The sequence below is a fragment of the Plodia interpunctella genome, chromosome 15 (genome assembly GCF_027563975.2).
Source record: "Plodia interpunctella isolate USDA-ARS_2022_Savannah chromosome 15, ilPloInte3.2, whole genome shotgun sequence".
Lineage (NCBI taxonomy): Eukaryota > Metazoa > Arthropoda > Insecta > Lepidoptera > Pyralidae > Plodia > Plodia interpunctella.
This window is the reverse complement of record NC_071308.1, coordinates 6,762,326-6,786,375: the sequence shown is the minus strand read 5'-3', so window position 1 is coordinate 6,786,375 and position 24,050 is coordinate 6,762,326. Positions and strand designations below refer to the sequence as shown.

At 33.3% G+C, this 24,050-nt stretch overlaps 2 protein-coding genes across 2 annotated transcripts in view; one reads left to right on the top strand and one right to left on the bottom strand.

Annotated features, from left to right (window-relative positions):
• LOC128675800 (protein amalgam-like) overlaps nt 1–22,471 on the bottom strand; it is a 56,660-nt gene extending 34,189 nt beyond the window's left edge. The window contains exons 1-2 of the mRNA XM_053755482.1: nt 22,292–22,471; nt 9,326–9,612 (exon numbers count right to left, since the gene is read on the bottom strand). Of these exons, the coding sequence (XP_053611457.1) occupies nt 9,326–9,434 (109 nt within the window). The 5' untranslated portion in view covers nt 9,435–9,612; nt 22,292–22,471. The remainder of the gene's footprint in view (nt 1–9,325; nt 9,613–22,291) is intronic.
• Nucleotides 1–24,050, top strand: part of LOC128675801 (odorant receptor 13a) — a 101,475-nt gene that overhangs the window by 51,823 nt on the left and 25,602 nt on the right. The gene's annotated exons all lie outside the window — the stretch shown is intronic.

Below are 24,050 nucleotides of genomic sequence, written 5' to 3'. Positions count from 1 at the left end.
AAATGCTTGTTATCACATGGTAGTGTAGTACCATTTCTTATACTTCTACTTTTTGGTAACCATCAGTCAAATAACTAGAGAACCATTGTAACGTAGGTAGCAGTATTAAACCCATAGTATGTAAGTTTAGTCAAGAGAGTGACAAGCACGCATGGATAAGAAAGCAGGCCTGTGTTTCAACATTTAACGGTTGTGTGTGAAATCGAGAAAAAGCTAGATGAACGCGAGAGCGAATGCAAATCGTATCAAAATCGGTAAAACTGTGGTTTCGAAGAATGAGCTTAACCGACAAGGATATTATGGAACATAACACAGGCGGACAGTTAATGTACCTATACTTTTTAGTGAACATTTATGCCTCAAACAAGGCATGCGTCTAAACTAAACATCCTTGTCTAAAGATTGCGAGAGTAATGGCATAATCAAATTGTACCCCGCATATGTTGTCCCCCAGGCTTCTATCCCCTGATGCCTCGAGACAATACGCACGGATGCCCCAGATAATAGCTATGATACAATACAAGGGGACTGGGTGATTTATCACACCTTAAATGGCTGTTATACAGATTCCGTGTATCAATGAAGTATTACTTCTTTGTTTGTCATCGCACTAGGGTGGTAATTCTGTCATGTTTGTATGTGACGATTTAATTATGTGGGGTTGAATTTTCTTGTCATCGGTTTTAAAGGGAAATTGTATATTCTATTTCACATTGATGGCGTGTTGAAATGATGTTGAAATTATAAGGGCGTCGTATCTCCGACGTGTGATACGTTGTCACATATTGGATAGAATTTTATAACAGAAGGAAATAGGCATTATGACGTACCATTTAACAAAATGCGCTTTTTTTTTTCTTTAAAAACTCTTTTAAACAGTAACTTTGTTAAATTAATTTTCATTTTTAAAAGTCATAATAAAAGAAATGTATCAATTTTTTGCAACCTATGAAACAAAACAATTGATACAGGATTTTTATGTTATAAATTATAGTGTACTCAAGCAGTCAGTTCAAAAATTTATATTGAAAATATTCTAATATATCCAGTAACGCAACTCAAACAGCGTATTATTCTCAAACATGAAAATGCTATGACTAGGTACACATTATATTGCATTTTCAACGCAATTATTATTCAAACTAGTTAAGATACGTGTTTTAGATTTATTGAAGATTAATCGATAAAAACTAAAATACATACGAGCAATAGATAAACAAAGCTGATATAGGTCTCTATATATTCATTTATTAAAACCAAACAGATCTTCAAAACTATTCGAACAAATCGTCTTTAACTATTTGTTCTATAACCAATGTTCCTACATCTACAGCTTCCAGACTTTATTTTGTGTTAACTAGGTAAATTTTTATGCGTAGATCTCATGAGATTTAAATGAGACATCAGTTTTATTTCACACTAGTTTTGCTGCAATAAGTCGTAATTATATTACGGTATAAATTCAGGGAATTTTGAAATATCAACAAGAACAAACCATACTGAAACTATATAAACAAATATAATTCCAAAATTCGTTCGTATATATAATGCTTTTGTTAAGGGTCTGAGCGGCACAATCATGGAAAATAAACAAATACAATAATAACCCAACACAACCACGGGCAAATAATGAGACCCTTTTCCGCCCCAGGCTTTGGGACCTTTATATATATATATAATAACTATGTATATTTCGGGGTTATTTAACTATAAATACTACGTTTTATACTGCTAAAGTCGCATGAAAAATTTGATTAATAATCACTACATAATATAAAACAAGGTGTGTAAACTATGTTTCTAAGCTTACCAAGCTATTTAATTTATTAACGATGGTTTATATATTAAACAACCTAGTAGACCACGTGAATCCGGGCTAGGTAGCTAGTTTACGATAAATTGCTTTTCGTGAAATGGACTTTAGAGAAAATAATACAAAAATGCAAAAATCTTTTTCAAAAATTAACTAAAACGGTTCGTAAACTCTTTGAAAAATCAAGTGGAAGATCGTTTACTCTCAAGGTCTTTATAAGATTGGACCACCGCCCACTTAAACGGTGGGCAACGAGAAATTCTCTTTAAAAAGCAAGCTTGTTACTAAAATATTTAGTTTTGCAGAATTCTCTTTGCTATTATAATATAAAAAAAATATTTTAAAAGGATTAGATGAGATTCAAACCTTTGTTATATTCTAAATATTTTATTCTGACTTTTGAAAGTTTTCATAAGATAGAAAATTCTGAAATTGAAGAAATTACTTAGAACGCTTAAAAAAATATGAGAAATGGATGGATGAGAAAATACAGCCTTAGCGAAGTTAGGCTAATATATAATTAATGATCTCTATGATAAAACAGCTCGGTTTAGCTTAAAATCGTAATTTACTATGTTTGAAATCGCTATCAGAATATTCAAAACTTAAAGGCAGCTTGCAGGGACAACAAAAGCTCTTTTCGGCGAAGCTTTGTAAAAAATAAATGATCAAGAGATTGCCACTTTGCAGTGTGGGTTAGGGTTAGGGTGCAGCAGGGTTGGGGTTCGTCGATGGTTTAACACATGTGCCCATGCACTTTGGAGTAGTGATGTGAGTGAAGTTTAATAGCCACATTAAATATTAATATTTAATTTTTGAAACTGTTGTTTGTGCAAGCTCAGCTGAGATAAGGTCTAACCTTTTTCATTTTTTTGTTTGTGCGAATAAACTCAAAAAATTCATAGCTGATTTTGATGAAATTTTGTACAGAGATGGACGAAACCGTCTGGAGTGACTACTACTACTTTTTATTGTGGTTTTATCCGAGCGAAGCCGGGTCGGGCCGCTAGTTTTTAATAATCATAATTGTGATAGACAGCTACGTTATACAGTTATAAACCTATTTATTATTAAGTCATCACGTCACAAGTAAGTATTCGATGTCGACAGATTAGAAATCACATTAATCGATAACGTGTGCTGATTTTATCGTCTCCGCCTCACACCGCCACTGGGGTTCTGAGATCGACACAAAATCAAGAAATCGACAGATGAAGAATATGTTTAACTTTATTAATGAAAAATATGTTTGGATTCATTGTACATAAACGTATCAAACGCTTTATATGACACATCACTTGAACTATTCCACGCTCTAAAAATAATGTACATATTTCATTTATTATGAGAACATGTTGGCAAAGTGTCACAATCATTCATCCTCGCGTGTTACTGGTTGCATTCGGAGCTGTGACGCCTCGTAGCTCAGGGTTCGCGTTTCATTCCCGTCAATCTGCTATTAATTATATATAATTATAAAAAATCAATACAATAAAACATTTTTACTGACAGATAACACATATTTAACCACTGTTTTTGCTCTAGATATTTTACACCCTATATACAGCGAGATCGAAATGTGCAAACAATTAGAAGGAACAGTTTTTTGCTCCCAAGAGACCCACAATAGCACTTCGCGTCGGCGACAGCCCTATTCACTGCAAATATATCTTTGCACTAGACATCTGTTCCTTTCACACCGTCGATAAATTATATTGTAATGAGTAATGGGAAATATTAATGATGTGTCGGGTGCATGCAGTGTTTTTAACAAACACTGCAAAGAATAGGTATGATGATTTCTTTATTTATAATATATACAGCGCTGTGAGTTTCTACATACGACTTATTCACACACACACGACATTATTCAATGAAGAATATCGTCGATTTATGTATATAATGTTTAATCTATTCTAGTTTCTACAAACGTTTACTTAGTGGTCCTGTCATTTGCACTAAAGTCATTTTGCATAATAAGACTATAGTACTACTCATTTCCCATACTAGTCATTTCCCATAAAGAATAAAAGTATGGTTACTTTTGAAAAACAGTTGCAAATGATCTTGACATGTGTAGGCCCTACACACCCTACACATACTCAACAGCACATCGAGTTACCCTGCATCAATATCTTTGGCGCGGTAACAGCGGCGAGTTTGCAATGAGTTTATGTAGATTGATGTGCTGTTGACTGTACTAGGCCAATTTTTTTTCATTTCCAAGAAACAGAAAGCAGTTTCTCCTTAACATTGAGCATTATCTTATCATGTGTATGTTTATAAATAACGTTCTCCTAAAATACCAACAAAGAGAATCGAGTATTTCAATCTAACAAAACGGTACACGTACCGACGAACAAAAAGTCCAATTCTATTCGTGTTCGAGCGGGGTCTATAAAATATAAACATGCAAAGAAAGGGTATCGCGGCAACGTAAATCTCTTGAAGACATTTTGATAACGTCTTTTGTGGATGAGCATAAAATACAGTGCGCCAAGAAGTGTAACTGAAACTAACAGGTCACTGTGTTCAGTTGATTTGGGCAGTTTGATAGTATGATTTGTGCAGAATACACAATTAGGGTGAGTTGTACCATTGCTCCAATCGATTTTGACGTTGATCTGCGCACCGCTGACGTTTATACAAAATGGTGTTGGTACTTACCTACTTAGCGTTTTTAGCGCAAGTCAAAGTTAACGTCAAAGTTGATTAGTTCGAATGTTTATGTTAATGTGAATATAGGTGTAACATAAATACCTAAATAAATAAAAAATAATCGTTCAATTTGTATATAAAAATAAAAAGTAATTTTACAATGGATTTCCTCGGTGAACAATTTGTTTCATCTATCAATCTGCTTTCATTGGCGAGGAGATTGTTCAGAATTTCTGTTCCCTCCATATTTTGCGATGTGGTGAAGTGGGGATTGTGGTGTAGCAAACCGAGAGTGAGTAGTAAAACAACTTTGAACTTTGATGGAACTATTCTCCCGGCTGATGAACCATTTCCTGAAATGTTATTGTAACCGTAATCGCTATTAGTTCCTTAGCTCCGTTTTGTGTGTCTGTTCGTTATGAAATTGTGTCTGATGTAATATTACTCAAAATAAAAATGTATAATGGAAACTATTACATTTAAATGAGCCTTTACTTGTATTGCTGCAATTGGTTCCCTAAATAGACTTTATCTCAAGATACCTGTAAAAAATGATATGATTGACGAATGAATAAACGTTGCACTAAAATCTCTATTAATCATCGATCAAAGCTGGGACACCGGCCTTCCTTACGGTTGGATACGGATTTGGGCCATTGCCCAGCACGCACGCAGTCTTTATTACCCGCCAATCTGCATTAGGCCCCTATTGCAGATTGGCGGGTAATAAAGACTGCAAATACAACCGGGACCTCAATATAATTTTGGTCACCTCGTGCGCTTCAAAACAGGTGCGCTTTGACAAATATCTTAAAAAATTCATTAATGTTATAAAAACTCATTACTTGTGGTCTTCAAAATGAATGAACAAATCAATTTACTGTCCAAATTTTGCAATGATTTCAGCAATATTTTACCTTAAATACGTAAGCATCAACAAAAGCAGTCCTGGATCCACCGTTCGGGGCCATTCGATCTCATGCATTTAAATTCGGAATTAGTGAGACTTCCCGCAGACTCACTTTTTATTCCAACCATTTCAAATAATACTTTCCTATTGAAAACGTGACAGATTAAAGTTTAAACTCACATACATTTATTTACAATAGTGTCACTGAGGTTATCTACAACAAGGAGTGAAAATGTAATTTAAATATATTTCAGGGATTTTAAATAATCAATTATTAAAACAAAATACTTACGATTTTACGCTCTGTAACGCAAGATCTACTTTATAAATTGCTATTGACTATCAGACTTTTAACCACATCCGAAGGGAACCGCGCGTACTTAGGTACTTTCGAGATAAAAATGTTCTCCTCGCTACCAAATTTCATGAGAATTGTCGCCGCCGTTTAAAGAAATAACAAACATTATACGTTTTTATAATATTAGTGGGATAAAAGTATACATTAACATATTTTCGTAATATATACGTACATTGTACTACATACCTATATAGTTAGAAAATTAGTGAAATTTTGCGTGGTAAGCAATTAATTGCTTTTGGTTACGAATTTGGAAATTACATACCGACCAGACTAATTTAGGAATCAAACTTTCTTAAATTGGCTTGGGATTTGAATGCTCTCATACAACTCCCCTAGTTCATTTCAGTTTCCATTATTACTATCAACTATAATCTAATTGAAATTGAGAATATTTACTGTGAAAATGGAACATTATTTATAGCATTACTGTTTATTTCTCTTCATAGGTTTTTTTCTACATTTATTTAATATTTTAAGAATCCTAATCCTAACTAATATTATAAACCTGAAAGTAAATTTGTTTGTTACCTCTGCACGATCTATCCGATCGGCCATGTTCTACCACTAATTCTTGAAATTTTGCACACAGTTTGAAGTGAAAGATATAGGGTACATTTTGTACCGGAAAAATAACAGTTCCCATATGAAATTTACTCGCTCTCTCTCTCATCTTGAGTTGCTCTTGGAGAAATTACTTTTCCATTGGTGTAAGTTTAAAAAACATTCTGCAATGATTTTATCCACCCACCTGACCTCAGCCCTCCTTGAGAATATTTTTATTGTTATTAATATTGTTGCCTATCAGCTGCTAAGGCTATATGTCCTTTAGTCGCCTTATACGGAAGTATAAGATCCTATTGTTCTAGTGTAATTTTTTTTTGCTTCAAAAATTCAGAATCATAAGACAAACAAATACAAAAATATTACAGAGTACAATATTTTAACAGAATACTAACGGCTGTGACATCCCCAATCAGTGTTTACGAAAGCATACAGTGTGAGCGACATACATAATCTATCCCGGACTTTATTCCTAGCACAAATATGTAAGAGGATGGTAGGTGCGCGCTTCGTTACGTTTTGTTGTCCCCTAGGGTACTTCGTAGCCATACACGGTTGACATGGAACTAAATAACACGAATTGACATGTAAGAACATTCGTTACAGCAAAAAAAAAAAGATTTTTACACAGCATTGCAAAGCACAGCAAAATTACACGCGCGTATACAAGGTAACTTTGTGATACAACCGTGCAGCGAAAGTGCTGCACACAAATTCGGTGGGCACGGGTCATTAGTAAACATAGGTACATGGAATTTTTATACACAGTTGAGATTTATACAACAATTTGTTAATAAAATATAACAAACAATATATATATTGTTGTTTATGTTTTGCAGTCACATTCTCTTCATATTATCGTAAGGTATAATGTAAGCAATATTGTCCATATACTTTCCTTTCTTGTATGTTGCCTTTTCTTATTTATTTATTGAAATATTTTGCGAAGTTATTTCATAAAGAACTATGAACATATGAACTATGTCACGGACCTGATAATAACTTTTTCTTTAGGAATAATAATAATAATAAATCGTTTGTTATTCTCTCCACTTACTACTAATTTACAAAATTTGTTTAGGGTATGTTTAGGGAATGTTTAGATTAGATGTCCTTCACTGTGTTTTTTTAACTTTGAATATCTACATTTTCTGGTCGTATCCAGCGTGTTAGCTCTCTATGTAGCCACATGAATGTTGTATAAGAAAATGCGACACATATCAGATTTGTTCCCACTATCCGTGAGGTTTACTGCCGTGTTCGCAATAAAAGGGCTATATTGTTTTTTGTAAAGCAGCCTCAAGGTATCTCATGACTTGACATACTCTCAATATATATTAGGTATGTAAATAATATGTATACTATGTGTATTGTATGTGTTTAATAGGATTTTAATTAGTACTGAATGTATTAACTCATATTTAGATTTTATATCGGGAAAGTACTATTTTGTGGAAAATAAAATAATAATAATTTTATTGATTCAAGCAAGATTTTTTATATTTAAATTTTTGCTATTATATAAGATTTTGTAATATTACATTGAATGTTGTTAGTACTTTTACTACATTTCGTAAGTCAACTGCAATCGAAAGGTAGATTTTCCTAAAACCGTTTTTTTTAATCAATTATTTATTTATATTATAATACTTTATTCTAAAATTCTACATGTAGTGCGGCATAACACAGTTATAATATATTTTTTATTTTTCGCGAAGAAATAAAATAAATCAATAAAAATGTGATGTGGCGCTAGTAAGTAGGTATGCGAGGAGAAAGCGCCTTAAGTTAAATTGCAGTGTAACTTTCATAACTCAATTCCCACCGGAGTAAAGTCCAGGGACGAATCTAGTATCTTTACAATTTCACTTGAATTAAGAAGACCCCGACCAGCTGTCGGCATCGTAAGACCCTACATTTCTCAATGTTTCAGGTATATATTCGTTTGAAAATTCATTGCTTTTTTTTAAAATCAATTTTTATTATAACGAAAATCATTTGTAAAAATACAGAATACGAAAAAATTCGATGAATTTTACGAAATATTAAATTAATTTACGTTCCTCTTTTACAAATGTCATATCTTGCGATTACTTTCTACTAGGGTTGGGTATATAGTCGGTAAAGTCATGTCAGATGCTTTAAGGTGACTTAAATAAAATCTGACACCAGTGTTAGCAATTAACACACTCGAGAACGTCATATTCACATATATCTCAGAATCTTCCCGCATAATCTCCTTTAATTTCCTTTAATATTATTATTTTGTGTTTATTTTGTACGTAAAAGTTACTAGGTGTAGTAAAATAACTTTATATAGTAAAAGCTCTTTTTAATGTTAGAGTTGGGTTTCAATACATTGTATCAGGTTAAGGATAAAATGTTTGTATTTCCTTTGTTTTACGTAAGTTCTAGAACTAACGCATATAAAGTTGACAACATTATAACAGAATTCATCTTTAAACGTAAAATATTTGGTCATTAGTTTCTCAATATGCTCAGTTATACGATTTACAGCATTATATCTTTTAGCTATATATAGCATTCGAATTTCTTTATTCAATTTAGGATGACATACATCACTTGTCGTAAAAAAATTACGTCAAACGACTTAGATTGACGTAGCGCTTTTAGACTCCTAAAGCGCAGGTGAAGAAGAAGCGGCGCAACAAATTTCACCGCTGCCTTTTGTCCAAAGACATAAAAAAGTGGATCTTATAAGTTTGGACGAATGTATATTTATATGAATATTTGTGGTCGTCCGAATCAAAAGGGACCTTATGGCGCCTGGCACTTACGCCATTATTGCCGTTGTTTTGTATTCGAACAACGGCAATAAAGACCTAAGTGCCAGCCGCCATAAGGTCCCTTTTGATTTGGACGGTCACATTTGTAATGTCACAATTCAAATGTCACACGCTGAAAAAAATCTTTATTTGCGATATGGCGATGTCATGCTATCGTGATTCGCTCTCAAGTGTTTTAACTTTGGTAAGCAGTGAGTTCTGAAATAAACGCTTACCTTTGGTGCTCTCAACAACACAGTCGAACCTCCATAAGAGCAAAGCAGTATAGACCACTCTCAGCATGTTGAGTCCGTTCCCGGTATCAATTTTACGGCCCATCCTCATCTCGGCAATATCCACTATTATCGGCTTTTACGAACAACATCACAGACGCGGCACTTCTCGCAAGACAATACGTAACTGGCAACACTCGCCGTAGTGGCGATAGCTACTTTATCTGTCGTCAAAATTTAATCCGAAACAGTGCTGTTTCGGATGAACTGCCCCACTCGCTAAAATGTACCTGAAACAAAAATAAATAAATTCAAAACGTTTATTGGGAAATTTAACTTTTAAAGCCACTTTTTCAAAACAAATTTTAAATTGTATAAGTAATGCGCCCCGGGTCTTTGCTCCTGTGGGAATTTTGTGATATCATAACAATCTGTCCAGTAGATTTTGCGTGAAAGAGTATCAAACATTCACGGATGGGGATGGGATGTATATCCCCAAAAATTTTCGCATTTATACTTAATATTTTTAGGATTTCTCAAAGGATGCTACTTGCGTTTCGGAACGATCATTGCTGAGAACATTTATTGCTGAAATCATTAGTAGGCTGATCAAATGTGGGAAAGTAATCAAATCATTAATTTCGAAGTTTTCCTTACATAGCGTTTACTTCAGCTTAGCTACGCAATGAAAGAAGTTAAAATCCCTGTAATTTTACAAATCTAAAGAGTTATGGATTTTATTGTTCAAAAATTGGTAAAAATAGTAAGTTAAAAAAATAAGTCTTGTATACACACATATAAAGCCTTTGTTAGAGCCGACTTCATTTAATCTATATGAAACTTTAAGCAGCCACATAAAGCTAAGTAATAAAAACATGTAGATGGTAGTGGGACATAAAATGATATCGCTGACAGTAGACCTACTCTCTTAATGGGATTCTCTACAAATGACGTCTGAAAGCCGAGATTCCTGCAAGCCGTGCGTCACATGGAAAAAGAGGTATTTGTTTTTTTTGTTTAAATTGAATTTATAGTTCTTTATTTTTGTTCATTATAAATGCAACTCATTTTTGAAATCATTATCAGTAGCTATAGCTATTAATTTCCTTGTGAAGCCAGTGTGAGGGCCGAACTCGATTAGTGCTCTGCAACGCTGTGGTAACTGAAGCTAAGGTTCAAACATGATTGTTTGAACCTAATATTCGAATGCTATATATAGCTATATAATTTCGTTTGTCAAAACTTACAAAATTCCGGAGTACCGGTGGCCTAAACGTATTTGTTTAGGCCACCGGTACTCTGGAATTTTGTACTTCGACACAACACTTATAGAAACTAATAGAATTTCATATCTTTCTGATGATCGAAATTTAGTTTCAGTTAGCACAGCTTAGCACAAGCTTCTGTCGTATTCAACTCTAACGCTCACCTCACTTCGGCCAAGTAAAAGATATTTTATGACCGCTTTACGCGCACAATAAGTGACTATAAAATTATTTCTTTTAGATGTCTCAACTCATTTTCTTTGTTCTCTGTACTGTCTGAACGGAATAAGTAATCGTATATACAAGATGTTTTTTGAGATTAAGTAAGTATAACAATACCATTTTTTTCCCGCCGCTAAACTCGCGTGTATATTCATCCCCCAATTATAATCATTTGGGGGTTGATTTTTGAAAGAGTAACCTATATGTGAGGGAGTCTTTAACTGTATGCATACCAAATTTCATCAAAATCAGACGAGCGCTTTAGTCGTGCATGCGGACAGACCGACATTTATATTTCTTTTATTAATGATCATATTAGTATGGATTAGTAAGGATTTCGTAATTTACTTAGGATTCCTGTTTTCATCCGATCATCGAAAACCGGTAGGCAAGAATTTTAATATGTAAATATATAAATTAGTAGAAAAAAGGAAAAAATACCTAAGAAGTAATTCAACGAATATGGAGATTAATTCTTTCAGGAATTAGAATCCCTGTGGATCATGAAAGAACTAATTAGGGAAATAACCGACAAAAATACTGAATATTTATTAAGACTTACCCACATAATGATTGCATAACATTTTTTTTCTGCCAAGGACAGGCTTGAATCTGCCTTCATCGAAAGTGGCCGATTACATGCTTCGATTTTAATGTGAAATCTCAAAATTTGCTCCATGAAACTCATGTTTTTTGATCGAACTTTAGGATTTATTATTCTTTCTGCATTGTTAGGTCAACCTTTTGTCAAATTTTATTATTTTATATACCATATAAAACTATTACATCGAGGTCAATAGGAATTACCTGTATATTTTGAGTTACCTATGAAATTGCAAAATTTTTAACATAAATGCTCATATATTTTGATCGCGTCGACTTACAAGTTTCATAGCTTCTTTCAAGTGTCCATCGGCCTGGATATTTCATGTAAGTTTCAACTTGATACGTGTACGCATTCCAGAGAAAAATACATTGACAGACGGACAACAAAGCGGATGGAACCCTTACAATCCTGTGAGGGTTCCGTCCAAAAAAAAAAATTATTTTAAAATATTTTCGTCGGTTCATTTGCCAGATTTTATTATCCGGAGTTTTTTTAAGATAAAAAGGTAAACATGTAATACTTGTTGACAGTGATCTTTACGTAAACACATTTCTGTCGTTATCGTTAAATTTCATGATATTTTTACAGGAATAACTTTTTATATTTACATATTTATAGTCTTATTTATCAGCTCATTATTTATCAGCCAGCGGGCATATTTTGATCTAAATGACTAGATGTTTTAAAGTCATTTGATAATTTTATAAGAACGAAGTAAAATTGTATGTAACTTTCTTGTTCTTTTAAAATAATGAAGAAGAATTATAAAAAAACAATATGCTAATGTCACTCTATATCGTCCTGTCGTACGAGGTGACCAAGGAATATCAATGCCTCGATAGCTAGGAAATAATTCCCAAAGAGGGTTGACATCAGGCAAAACACATTTATCATAGCCGAGATTGCAAACGGGAATAAGCGAGGATGAGAGTCAGGAATAATATAAACATTAAAAATTTACCTCTACTTTCTGTGTCATTTATATTACGATATGTGAAGATCAAGATATCACTCAACACTTTTAGAGAATTCTCACGAATATATCATGTTGCAACACAGAAATAAAAAGAAAGGCGAAACGCTCGTTCCCTAGGGAGCTATTCTGGCATCGTCGGGATAGCAGGGCCGGTATTCTTAGATAATTAACTCTTTATGGCGAGGGACATCTGTTTACAGCTCCGCTATAATATATTTATAGACACCAACGGTAGTTGAATTTCTAATTTTGCAGCCTCTAGGCGCCATCTTGGTTTCTTTTTTTTTAAGAAAGAATGTTGTGGTCATTTGTATTTTGAAATTGTTGGAGCTTGTAACATTTTTTTAAATTGTCGGAATAAATTGAGTATTAATAAATCGTGATGAAGATTTTTCATTTCAGTGTTGTCAAAAGTTCGCCGTAACGCTGTGTTATAAATTATTCTTAGGATTATCATGTTTTACTTTCATCAAAGGCAACTAAATATTTATATGATCATTTATTAAATACTTTATTTACTTGGGCGATCTTCTTGTTGAAAAGGAAGAAAATGGTGTAGTTACGGGGAGGCCAAATATATTGCATCGAAATTATATTTAAATTTAATTATTTTTTATTGTTTCATTGGATCTTAAGTTTCACCATTTCCACTAAATGTAACACATATTCTAGAAAATTATAGTGTTTGGGGCTTGGGGCTACTTCTCTTAGTAGTTATTAGTGGAAATAGTAAAACTTAAGATCCAATTAAAACATTTATCTAAATATGATGTGATAGCTGGTTTGATTTTATAGATATAAGCTGCAAAGACATTTTGTTATATATAAGAAAATAAAGTATCAATAGGTATCTATATAAATACCTATTTAATAGTTTTACTTATGGACAGAAATATCAAAGAATATTTTTTCGATATCTTTGGTTAAGTATAAAATACTAATAAGGCGAACATTCACTTTAATTTTTGTTCACATAAATTAAATTTAACAATATATTTTTGTATAGCATGTTAAGCAGTTCGTATTTATTTACGTATAAATCCGGACATGCCTCTCGAGTATAGAAGATTAGCGTTTTCGGAGCCTTACCACTTAACATTATATAAATAAATAATCAGATAGTTTGTACACGCACCCTTTGAGGCAGGATTCAATTTATTCCGGCTCAAAAAGGAACCTTTCAGTGTAATTATTAGATGTGGCTGATAAATTTTGAAAATATATGATTTAGATACCATCCGCTGCATAGTATATTAACGATCACAACATGTTACCGAAGTAAATTATTAGATAAATTAAATTATCACGTTATATACGAATTTATTTTATGTAAATGGTATGTTCTGGAAAAAAGGAACTCCCTATTTTTCATCATAGTCATCAACCCAACACCGACACTTGTATATTCCTCCCATATCCATCGCATTTTAGGCTTCTTATAAATATTCTGTTAAGGAATATCACATACTTAGTGAATAAATAAAATATAAAAATCATTTGAAATAATTTCTAAACATAAAGATGATGATTAAAATAGATAAAATCGTGATAAAAGAATACCTACATAAAAATACAGAAAAAAATATATATTCGACTATAATCAAATGGAGTAAAAATATATTTAAAGTAACCTAAAACCAATGACTGCATGCATGGAGCTCTATGCTCCATTCCACGATATTATTCAATATATTTTTAAAAATGTTAGTACAAAACTATAACATCTTAAATGACCGAATAAAAAAAATATTTTTTATTACCTAGAACAATCAGATTTCTGAGTATTTTCAAAGTACTACCTGAAGTACCAAGATGTCCCTGTAAAGAGGTGCTTGCTCCACAGAATGCACACTCAAGAGCGTCCGCTCAGGTGCTTCATTAACACGAGGAGTCATTAAATACGCGGCCATTTTAAACTTGACGATTTTGTTAATATATTCTTATGATATTTTCCTTAGAGCATGGTCTCTACTAGTATCGAGTGTAGGAATGTTTTTATAAATACTTTACAAATGATATCAGAATTTGAACGAACTTTAGTGGTTGTCTGCTGTACTATGCTATCGCCTCAGGTGGATGGGATACGCGAACGAAACCAATAGAATTTTGACAAACGAAATTCAATTAAGCTGCTTTCAATTGGTCTTTGTGGAAGTCTTTGAGAGAGGACTATGTCCAGCAGTGGACTTCTTGTGGCTGAGAGGATGAATTACGATGAATCAATTATTAGTATATTTTTTTATAATTCATTCCTAAACTCCCTATAGATTTTAACTAATCACTCCTACGTAAAATTTAACATTTCGAGAAGATAAGCCGATACGTAAAATCAAATTGACACCCCACCTGGGTCTACCCAGGTGGGGTGTCAATTTGATTTTGAAAGGAAAACGAAATCTCTAATTTGATACGGAAAGCATTTCGTCTCATTGGATCGAATAATGAGAATTAGGTTAATTAAGGGGAAGATATCATAAATTTAATTACTCGCCGAGCCTCCCTGGCTACATGAGTAAAATGGAACAGAGACTGCGTTACCTTAGTGTCAATTGCACGAATCAGCTTTGACGTAAACTTTAACCTGAGCTCAACAACGCAAATATCGTCATTTTATCTAATCAAAGTTAGCGTTAAGTTGACAGGTATAACAGAGTCTTAGTAAACAGATTTATACCATGTACAAATGCATACAAATACTTATTATGCTCAAGCGCTCGGCTCACTTGATTATTTATAGTATTTGACTATGTCATTGCGCGTTGTTAGTATTTAAGTTTAATTAACGTTCCTATAAAGAAAAATATCTTAAGAGTGGTTCACCGTCAAATTTCCCGTAAACTTTAACGTAAATGAAAAGTACACCATTTTGTCTAAACGTCAGCGGCGCGCCCCTTAAAGCCAAAATCAAAGTTGATTGGTGCAATTGACCTTAAGTATTAAAAAAAATGTATATTCAAAATAGTCCACTATATACCTCAATCGCGAAGAATTGAAACACAATTCATTCAATTATGTGATGAAAACGGTTGAAAGGGCATCGATGTATCCACTGAAAATAAATATTTCTAACTCTCGGTCGGTATATTTACTCACGTGAGCGAGTCTTCGGAATGGTTGCCGATCTAACGACGTTTATCGTTCTTATTGAAGTACATCTTGAGTATAATTTTATTGTTATACTATTCCAAAACGATCTTCACAGCAGCCCTCATTATATTGAAGAGTTTCAATAAAAACAAATCTACACTGAGGTACAAATATTGTGTTCAATTTAAATTGAGTTTGTTACAATAGGAAAGCATCTATTACAAATTAGGAACCAGTATCATGTTATATTTGAATTTAAATATAGCTTAATATATTAGGACAAATTACACAGATTGAGCTAGCCCCAAAGTAAATTCGAGACTTGTGTTATGGGATACTAACTCAACGATACTATATTTTATAACATATACATATATAGATAAACATCCAAGACCAGGGCCTATAAGAAAAAGATCATTCTCCATCGTGACCCAACCGGGGATCGAAGCCGGGACCTCTCGATTCAAAGGCAAGCACTTTACCACTGCGCCACCGAGGTCGCGATATATCGAGATATCGCCAGTTATATCATTCGCCAATTAATATATCTGGCTACGACATAATAACTCGTATTGTATGTATATTAAGTTCAAAATTACAAAACGATCGTTTTTCTTTAAGTTTCTCTTCCTCCATATTGATTTTGAGTCTAAATTTGTACCAAAATAAACAGATCTGTGTCTGCTTCGCGGAACAGGACGGATTTAAAGCATTATGCGACACTCTACAAATCCTCCGGCGGTTTAAATAGAAATAAAATGAAGCCAGCACTCGGTATAATCCCTGGCAAATTCACTTCACGGGATATTGTTTCTTGAAGTTTCGCCTCTGGAAAGATTTAAATAAACAAATTCAATGCAGCTGTGTCTGTCCTGATAAATAATGTTATTACTTTGCACGTCAAAATAACTTAGATTATAACTAGCAGCCCATCCCGGGTTCGGTACCATACAAATTGAAAAAAAAAAGTTGCCAGCCTTTTTTAAGCGCACACAGCGTGCATATTTGATTTGATCGCATTCGAAATCCAAATTTTATAAATAAAAAAAAAATCTTAAATATTTTGTAAGCTTATGATTCCAATTAATCTAAAATTTAAGCCTTGCTTCCAAATTCAGGTACAATTAGATAATTTAAATAGAAATGTATGTAAATAAAAACTTTTGTTACAAATAGGTACAATCACTTTTATGAAACTAATTTCATTCGAGAAACCGATATTCAGTAAACTAGTTTTCTCCGCATAATGTTTGTACACCAAGTTCTCAGAAGAGCTACGATGGATTTATAGCTTAAAGTTAATGGCACTCTTTTCAAAAGACACATGCTCACTTTATTAAATTCCTCAACTTTGCAACACGTCTTGCAGATAGGTATATCTTTAACAGTTGACCTTCCTTCTTACTCATCACAACTTCTGTACAAGGCATATTCGCCATTTTGCCCGCTTGGCTTTCGCCCGGGCGGATATCTATTAATTACTTATTCCTTATCGAGTGTGTTTTTTCTAACGCTGGTGTCAGGTTTTTATTCAAGTTACCCAAAGGCATCTGACATAACTTTTACGACTAGGTAGTTATAATAGTTATTGGCAGGTAGTCGTATATACACTTGTGAGCTTTACTTTAATTTGTCATTGCATGTTTTCCGTCCTTTATAGGTATATAAAGTAGAATAAGAACTAGAAGTCGGACGTCCCAGATACCGCTGGAGTAACGTCTATGCGTGAATTGAGAGCTGTCAACTAGCAAGCCATAGCGCAGATTAATACGCTAAGTCTGCTGAGTACATAGGTAAGTAAGTATAACCTAACTAATAAAACGAATTCCAGTTTCGGCACATGTTTCACTCCACAACTGCACCTATTAAGAGTCAAAAGGTTAATATATTTCAACATATAAAATTACATGTTTTATTTTTATTATTTTTTTTTATTGTTGCTGTTAATGGAATTCTACTTTCCTAGTACATAAAACCAAAAAAAGATTTAGAAACTGGAGGTGCCGGTCCGCCCATTCTGGCAAATTCACCAAGCGGGCGAAATGGCGAGTAAGCCCTCAATAACACTTCAAGTTACGCACAGAAACTTCTCATAAATATGTTTGCCGGTATTAGGTGTGTTATCTCTGAACATAATTGAAAAAGTTCTGACAGAGGTTAAACTGTACCCATCCAACATGTTCACCCGAAATTGTTGCCTTTTATTAGACAAATTATGTGAAGTAGACGCGTAATTAGTAACTTATATACCTAATTGCTTTTCTTTAACGATATCCAAAAATACAACTAGCTACATTATTGACTGAAGTGACATAGCCTTTTCCTGACCTTTAGACCTTTTTCCTGAAATACGATTGGACTGATTTTGATAAAATTTGGCGCAGAGATAGACTAGATCTGAAAGCGTTACATACTTAGACTTTTGTTTGTTTGAAATAACTTTATTGCATAAGAAAACACAAAGACACAAGAAACAGAAAAAGCACTAGCAACGACGGATTTATCCTCAGAAAGAATCTCTTCCAGTCAACCGGCAGGAAATAACATAGAAACACAAAAGGCAAAAACAACTTGGCTTTACAAGGTTATTTGTTTTTGCAAAAAAATATAATATTATTATTTACTTTTAAAATGTATATGCTGGCTTAGCCAGGGAGCCATAATTTTCTGTTGGATATTAGTCACATTGACCAGGCATAAAAAAAAATACGTAAGACTGATTTGAAAAAAAAATAGCGTATTTGTGAACCTCGAATCCAATAGTCGGACATCAAATAAACAGTGCGGTCAGTGTAAATACAACGCTTGCAATATAGACATTCGTATTTGAATCGCTGTAAAACAAATCATTTTCACCATTTACGAAAATTGGATTTTTTGGAATCCGCACAATTTAGGTATTTGCGTTGCTCCGGACGCTAATATAACCCATACCTACCTACGCGAAACAAGTGGTCCCTGTTCAGAACCAGTAAAAATGGGGAAGCGAAATTTAGGCACGAAATTGGATTCCCTTTTTGTAAATAATACATTACAAAATGATGTAATGATTTGAGTTTATTTTGAATACATGAATGTTATATCTTTTAAATTAATTTCAGTTAAATTGTGAAGCGGTGGTGGTGTAATGGTTAAGACTCAGGTTCGTATCCTACTCGGGCCATATGAGTATGTATACCAATCTTATTCGTATATACTAGTTTTCATAGATCACCACTTGCTTCCGGTGAAGGAAAACATCGTGAGGAAACCTACACACTGGTTGACAGTTAAGTTCCCTAGTGTGTATGCAACTACCTGTCACAGAAGCTAAGAAACAGAAGGTAGAAAGTAGTCGTAAAAGTCATGTCAGATGCCTTTAGGCGACTTGAATAAAATCTCAATAGTACACTCGATATGATGATAATAAGTGAGAAAAATAAAGATTTATCATATAGGTAGTATAAAACAAAGTCGCTTCCCGCTGTCTGTAGGGACAACGTACATAGGTACGTTCAGATCTTGAAGACTACGTAACGGATTTTAATACAGGCTTTTTATTTTATAGTGTGATCCAGTGAAAAGTTTCAGTGTATAATTTATTATCCAAGCGAAGTCGGGAAGGGCCGCCAGTTCATATAAAGCAAAGACATTTATCCAATTGAATCCAATAATTCTAACTTTCAAGTCTCGAACTTACTTTGGGGCCAATTCAATCTGTGTGATATGTCCATACACATTTATTTATTTATGTACGAAAATCTGTCTCAATTATGCGAGCTAAGCTAAACTAACTTAGTTTAAGTAGTTGGTGATGGAAGATCGCCTTAAAAGCTACAATCGGAATCATTAAATTGACATAAAGAAGATGCATAAGGGGCGTGATAAATATATATTTTTTTAATAAACATACTGAATGTATGAGTTGGGTACATAAAATGGTTTAATGATTCAGCAATTAAAACTTCCTAACCGCTAAATCCTTTGTTGATACGGCAAATTAATTAATTCTAACTTTCAAAGATATGTTTGCTTTGAACCGCACTTTAAATAGAATTAACCAACATTATAATTTAATGAATTGATATTGAGCATTGTACAATATATGTGTATAATGGAAAAAGGAAACCGCGTAAATGTATTTAGTTTAAAAAACATTTAATTTAATGAATATGCTAAATTATTAATGAATGATTTGTACATTGAATAATGATGGTAATTTTAAATTTACAGAATAATTAAATGATATTCAAGAATTTAATTTGGACTAGTCAAGCTTCTATTCGATCGACATTCGCGAGATATTGCAAGAAATTATATCTCTGAAATTAACGCGGGCGAAGCCGCGGGCAAAAGCTAACCACTTTCATAACCTCCCTGTAATTTTCACAACTGAAATAATTTCATTTTTTTACATTACCTTAGTACTTCTCTTCACAACTCACAGACGTCTGAACATCACTTTATATTAAGTTACTGTTACATTTTATTGAGATAACACAGAGACTGGGTGATTTATAAACAGCTACCTAAAGTTAAAATAATTGCTCTTTTGTTGCTTTGAAGATAGCGTTTTATGTTAGAGATAACTCTTTCTTGTATACCTAGTAACTACATTATACAAAAGTAATTAAAATACTTGAGGGATAGAGGTAACAAAAAAAAAACAGACAAAAGTTTGAAGAATCTCTCAATTGTAATCACCAAAATCACATATCAAGCACCAAAGTATTTCACATATCATCTCTTAAATTAATACTGCCACTAAATTAACAAAATAAAAATTATTTCAATAATATGCTTTTCGGCCCCTATTATGTTAATAACATTGCTTTACTTGTTCTGCCTTTTTAGTAAAATCCGAGGATGCAGTGAATAAAGGAAAATCTGCTTAAATTTATACCGTGAGATTTTTTTTTACCCAAAAGAAAAAAGATAACCTATAAGAAGGAATCTGATTTCAACATATCATTCAAATCATTTAAATATTCAAATCGTTTAAACATAATAAATTTTGTTCTGAAAATAATTTTCATCAATAAGTATAAAGGTTACCTATCTTATCCTCTCGTGCTTTATTTCTCAAATGCTTTTACGAAAACGAATAATTAAAGTGTTTAAATTAAAGAAAAAAGTTGGACAACTTTATTTATAGCGGGAAAATCATAATAATGGCTCATAACAGCCGCAATTTGGCAAAACCGGGCTCGTCGTGAATTAGGGCCGCATTTTGGAGATTTTTATTGCATCCGCCATCTGAATGAGGACTTCATTTCTTATACCTTTTACAACTGTAATGAGAGATAAAAGTTACAATATGTGCATTTATCTGCATTGTTTAATTCGTCATGAAAAGGTGCAATATTGGATTCGCTCGATCTGAGGTTTTGTAGTTCAGAGAACATTTAATGTAAATAAACTAGGGATTTTTCTCACAGGCACTTTTTCACGTCTTATTCTAAATTAAATGATATTTCCCAAAGGTACAAACTACTAGCATTTCGGAACGACCACTGCTGAGAAGAAATGCCGAAAGATACTCGTTCCAACAGTGTTGGTCCTTATTATACCAGAAGGGCTTACCATTATTTAAATATAAATTTATGTATGAAGTGACAGGTTACTACTGTTACTAAGATAGAAGCCCTAGAAAGTGAGAAGCAGAAGAATAAGCAGCTATCTCGCGACTCTTTTCTCAGTAAACGTTGTAAAGGATAAAGTCGTGGTATATTTTGTCTCTGTATATCTAGAAATGAAACTTTATAAATGCGAATAATTTGTGTGAAAACCTATGTAAAGATGTTTGTTAATCATACTCAACAGATTAAGATGATATTTTGTACACGGTGAAATACAATACTGGAATAGGACATATGGTGGATTTTTCACACCTAAAATCCTACAGGAGCATAGCCCCGGGGTACAATTACTAGCTCTAGTTATTAATATAATCTATAATACTATATTACGCCCACGGGAACAATGTTCTGGGTAAAAACAAGTGGGCTTTAATTAAAAAGGGAATTACGATGTCCCACTGATAGTAATAGAATGGGATCACTCTATATGCTCACGTGGATATCGTACACGTAGGCAACTAAGGGACACATAACATACGCAGCTGATAGACAACAATAGCATTCCCAAGGAGTGTTGACAACAGCCAGGTGACCGTTCCTAAAATCACAGACGAATCTTAGAACTTTTAAGGAATTTATTTTGCACTGATCCCTAGCTTTGCTGCGATCGCAACCGGGACCATGCTGAGCGAATTTGTTTTTTCATTAGAGAGAAAGAGAAAGAGTGATAGAAATAGTAATTAACATTTACACCACTTGCACCACCTCGGGTCTCGGCTCCCGTGGGAAATTCGGGTTAAAAAGTACTTATATGTCACGATGTACTCTAGTAAATTGCTTGTAATATCGATTTGCTGAATTGAAATCTGTTTTTTGTGTTAATAAATGAATAATGAAATATTTAGAAAATATTCTGTACAATGTCAAAAAATTTCAAAAAATTTGGCTCTAATTGGTCGAATCGTAATTCTAGGTAGAAAATTCTAAAGACTTAATTAACAATATGTTTTGGTATTGTGCCTAGCCTGGTCCAATGTCAAAGAAAATTATAAAATAAGTACCAAAAGAGTTTTACAAAATCACCCAACTTACCCAATAAAAAGCATTGAAAGTCAAAGTAATAATTAATATTTATATAAATTATTCAGATTAATTAAAATCGCGATTCAAATTCCGCCCGTCACAGACTAACATTAAACATCTTATTAACATTCCTTCGGAGACTTTGCTGGAAGTAAATAAACTTCGACTTACTTCCTTCAAATTAAATCCCAAAGTGTTCACGGACCTCGTTCACATTACACTGTGGCACGAAACAAAACACTCACGAAAAAAAAATACCGTCACTGAAAATGTACTTTTTTGTGGATGAGGAGTTTTACACGTAACTATATTCGGCAATTCCCGAAAATAGGCGACACGTCCCGATCTCAACGCGGTCTGGAGTCATCTAAAAAAATCTGTATCCTGAAGCTCATAGTGATGCCGCTTCGCATTTGAATTTTACTCTGGATATCTCCTTAACAATTTCCAACCTTAATGAAAAGAACATAAAGTTCAAAATTGGTTTAAGTTTTCTCCATTTGACATAGGGTGTTGCGGGAAGCGCCACAGATGCTGCGCGCATGCGTACTATCACCACACATGTATATTGTGTATGTGAATAGGAGACAACGTTACATTGTTTGAGGTGGACACTATTGTTGTGGACATTCGACTGGGCTTGATAGCCCACCGCCAAGCTTATGATTAATATGTTTGCGATACTAAGCGTGTATGAAAGAAAATTCATATTCATGCTACCTTGTTATGTTATGAATTTCGTGATAAAAATGTCCGTATTTTCATTAAATGTGATAAATAGGGGTATATTGTTTTACACAATATGTTGTCACACTTGATCTTGTTAGTCAGTTATTACGCTGTTGTGATAACCGGTAAAAAAGATTCTATTCATAACAATGTTGCATAATATTGTTATGAATAAAATATATTGCATTGTATTTTATTTAATTCCATGCCCTGTTTTTTACTTGAAAATAGCTTCATATCAAGCTTGCAAAATATAACTAACAGATAAATATTTACCTGATCATGAATCATGAAGTGAATAGCTAATACTTTTATGTACATAATTCCAATAAAGATTCATAATACAATAACGAGAGGAAGTCAATAAAAGTACAATAAAACTTCAGGCTCTTCATAATTTAATCTATTTATTAGAAAAATAAATTTCTCTGTAGACCCAGTTGTTGTTGACACTCGGAAATAAGCTTTCAACGGAGAGCTTCCAGATGTTTAAAAGTTTCTCAAGTCCATTTTGTATTGCTAACTGTTCGTATTAGCCTATGATAGTAAGACATTACTACTTTATAATAGTTCAATTGCTGCGCCCTTCGATTGCGCTCCCGATGGAGTTTCAAATAAGATTAAAAGAGGTTGGTTTATTATTTTTTTAATTATTTTGCTTTTATTTGTAGTCTAATGTAAAAAAATTTATATTACGAAAGGTTTAAATCATATTTTGGTATATGGAAGTCTATTTTTCATTACAAAATCAGCGGAATATAGTTTCATGGTATAAATTCCTTGCTCCCTCTATTATAGTTGAGCTTCGCGATGGCTGACCCATGCATCAACCTGTGGAGGGATGCTGCCAGGTAGACCAAATTCTCATATATTTTGTTTGGTGATATGTATATATTATATTATACTTATATCTTCATATTTTTATCAACTCGCGATCTCAATCATAACATTTGTTTTATTTATTTAACTAAATACAACGGTACACAATATGTATCCTTTTAAAGTATTTAGTAAGGAAAAATAGGCACTTTAAAAAATTTCTTAGAGAAACAAAATATTATCATCCTAAACACGTTGACTCACATTCGTCAATCTCACAAAACTGCAAACAATTCCTGACAAGCATCTTCAATCCATCCACGAACACATCACACTCAGGTTCCTGGTTCAGGGGGCTTACCTGATGGTAAGAGATGATTCT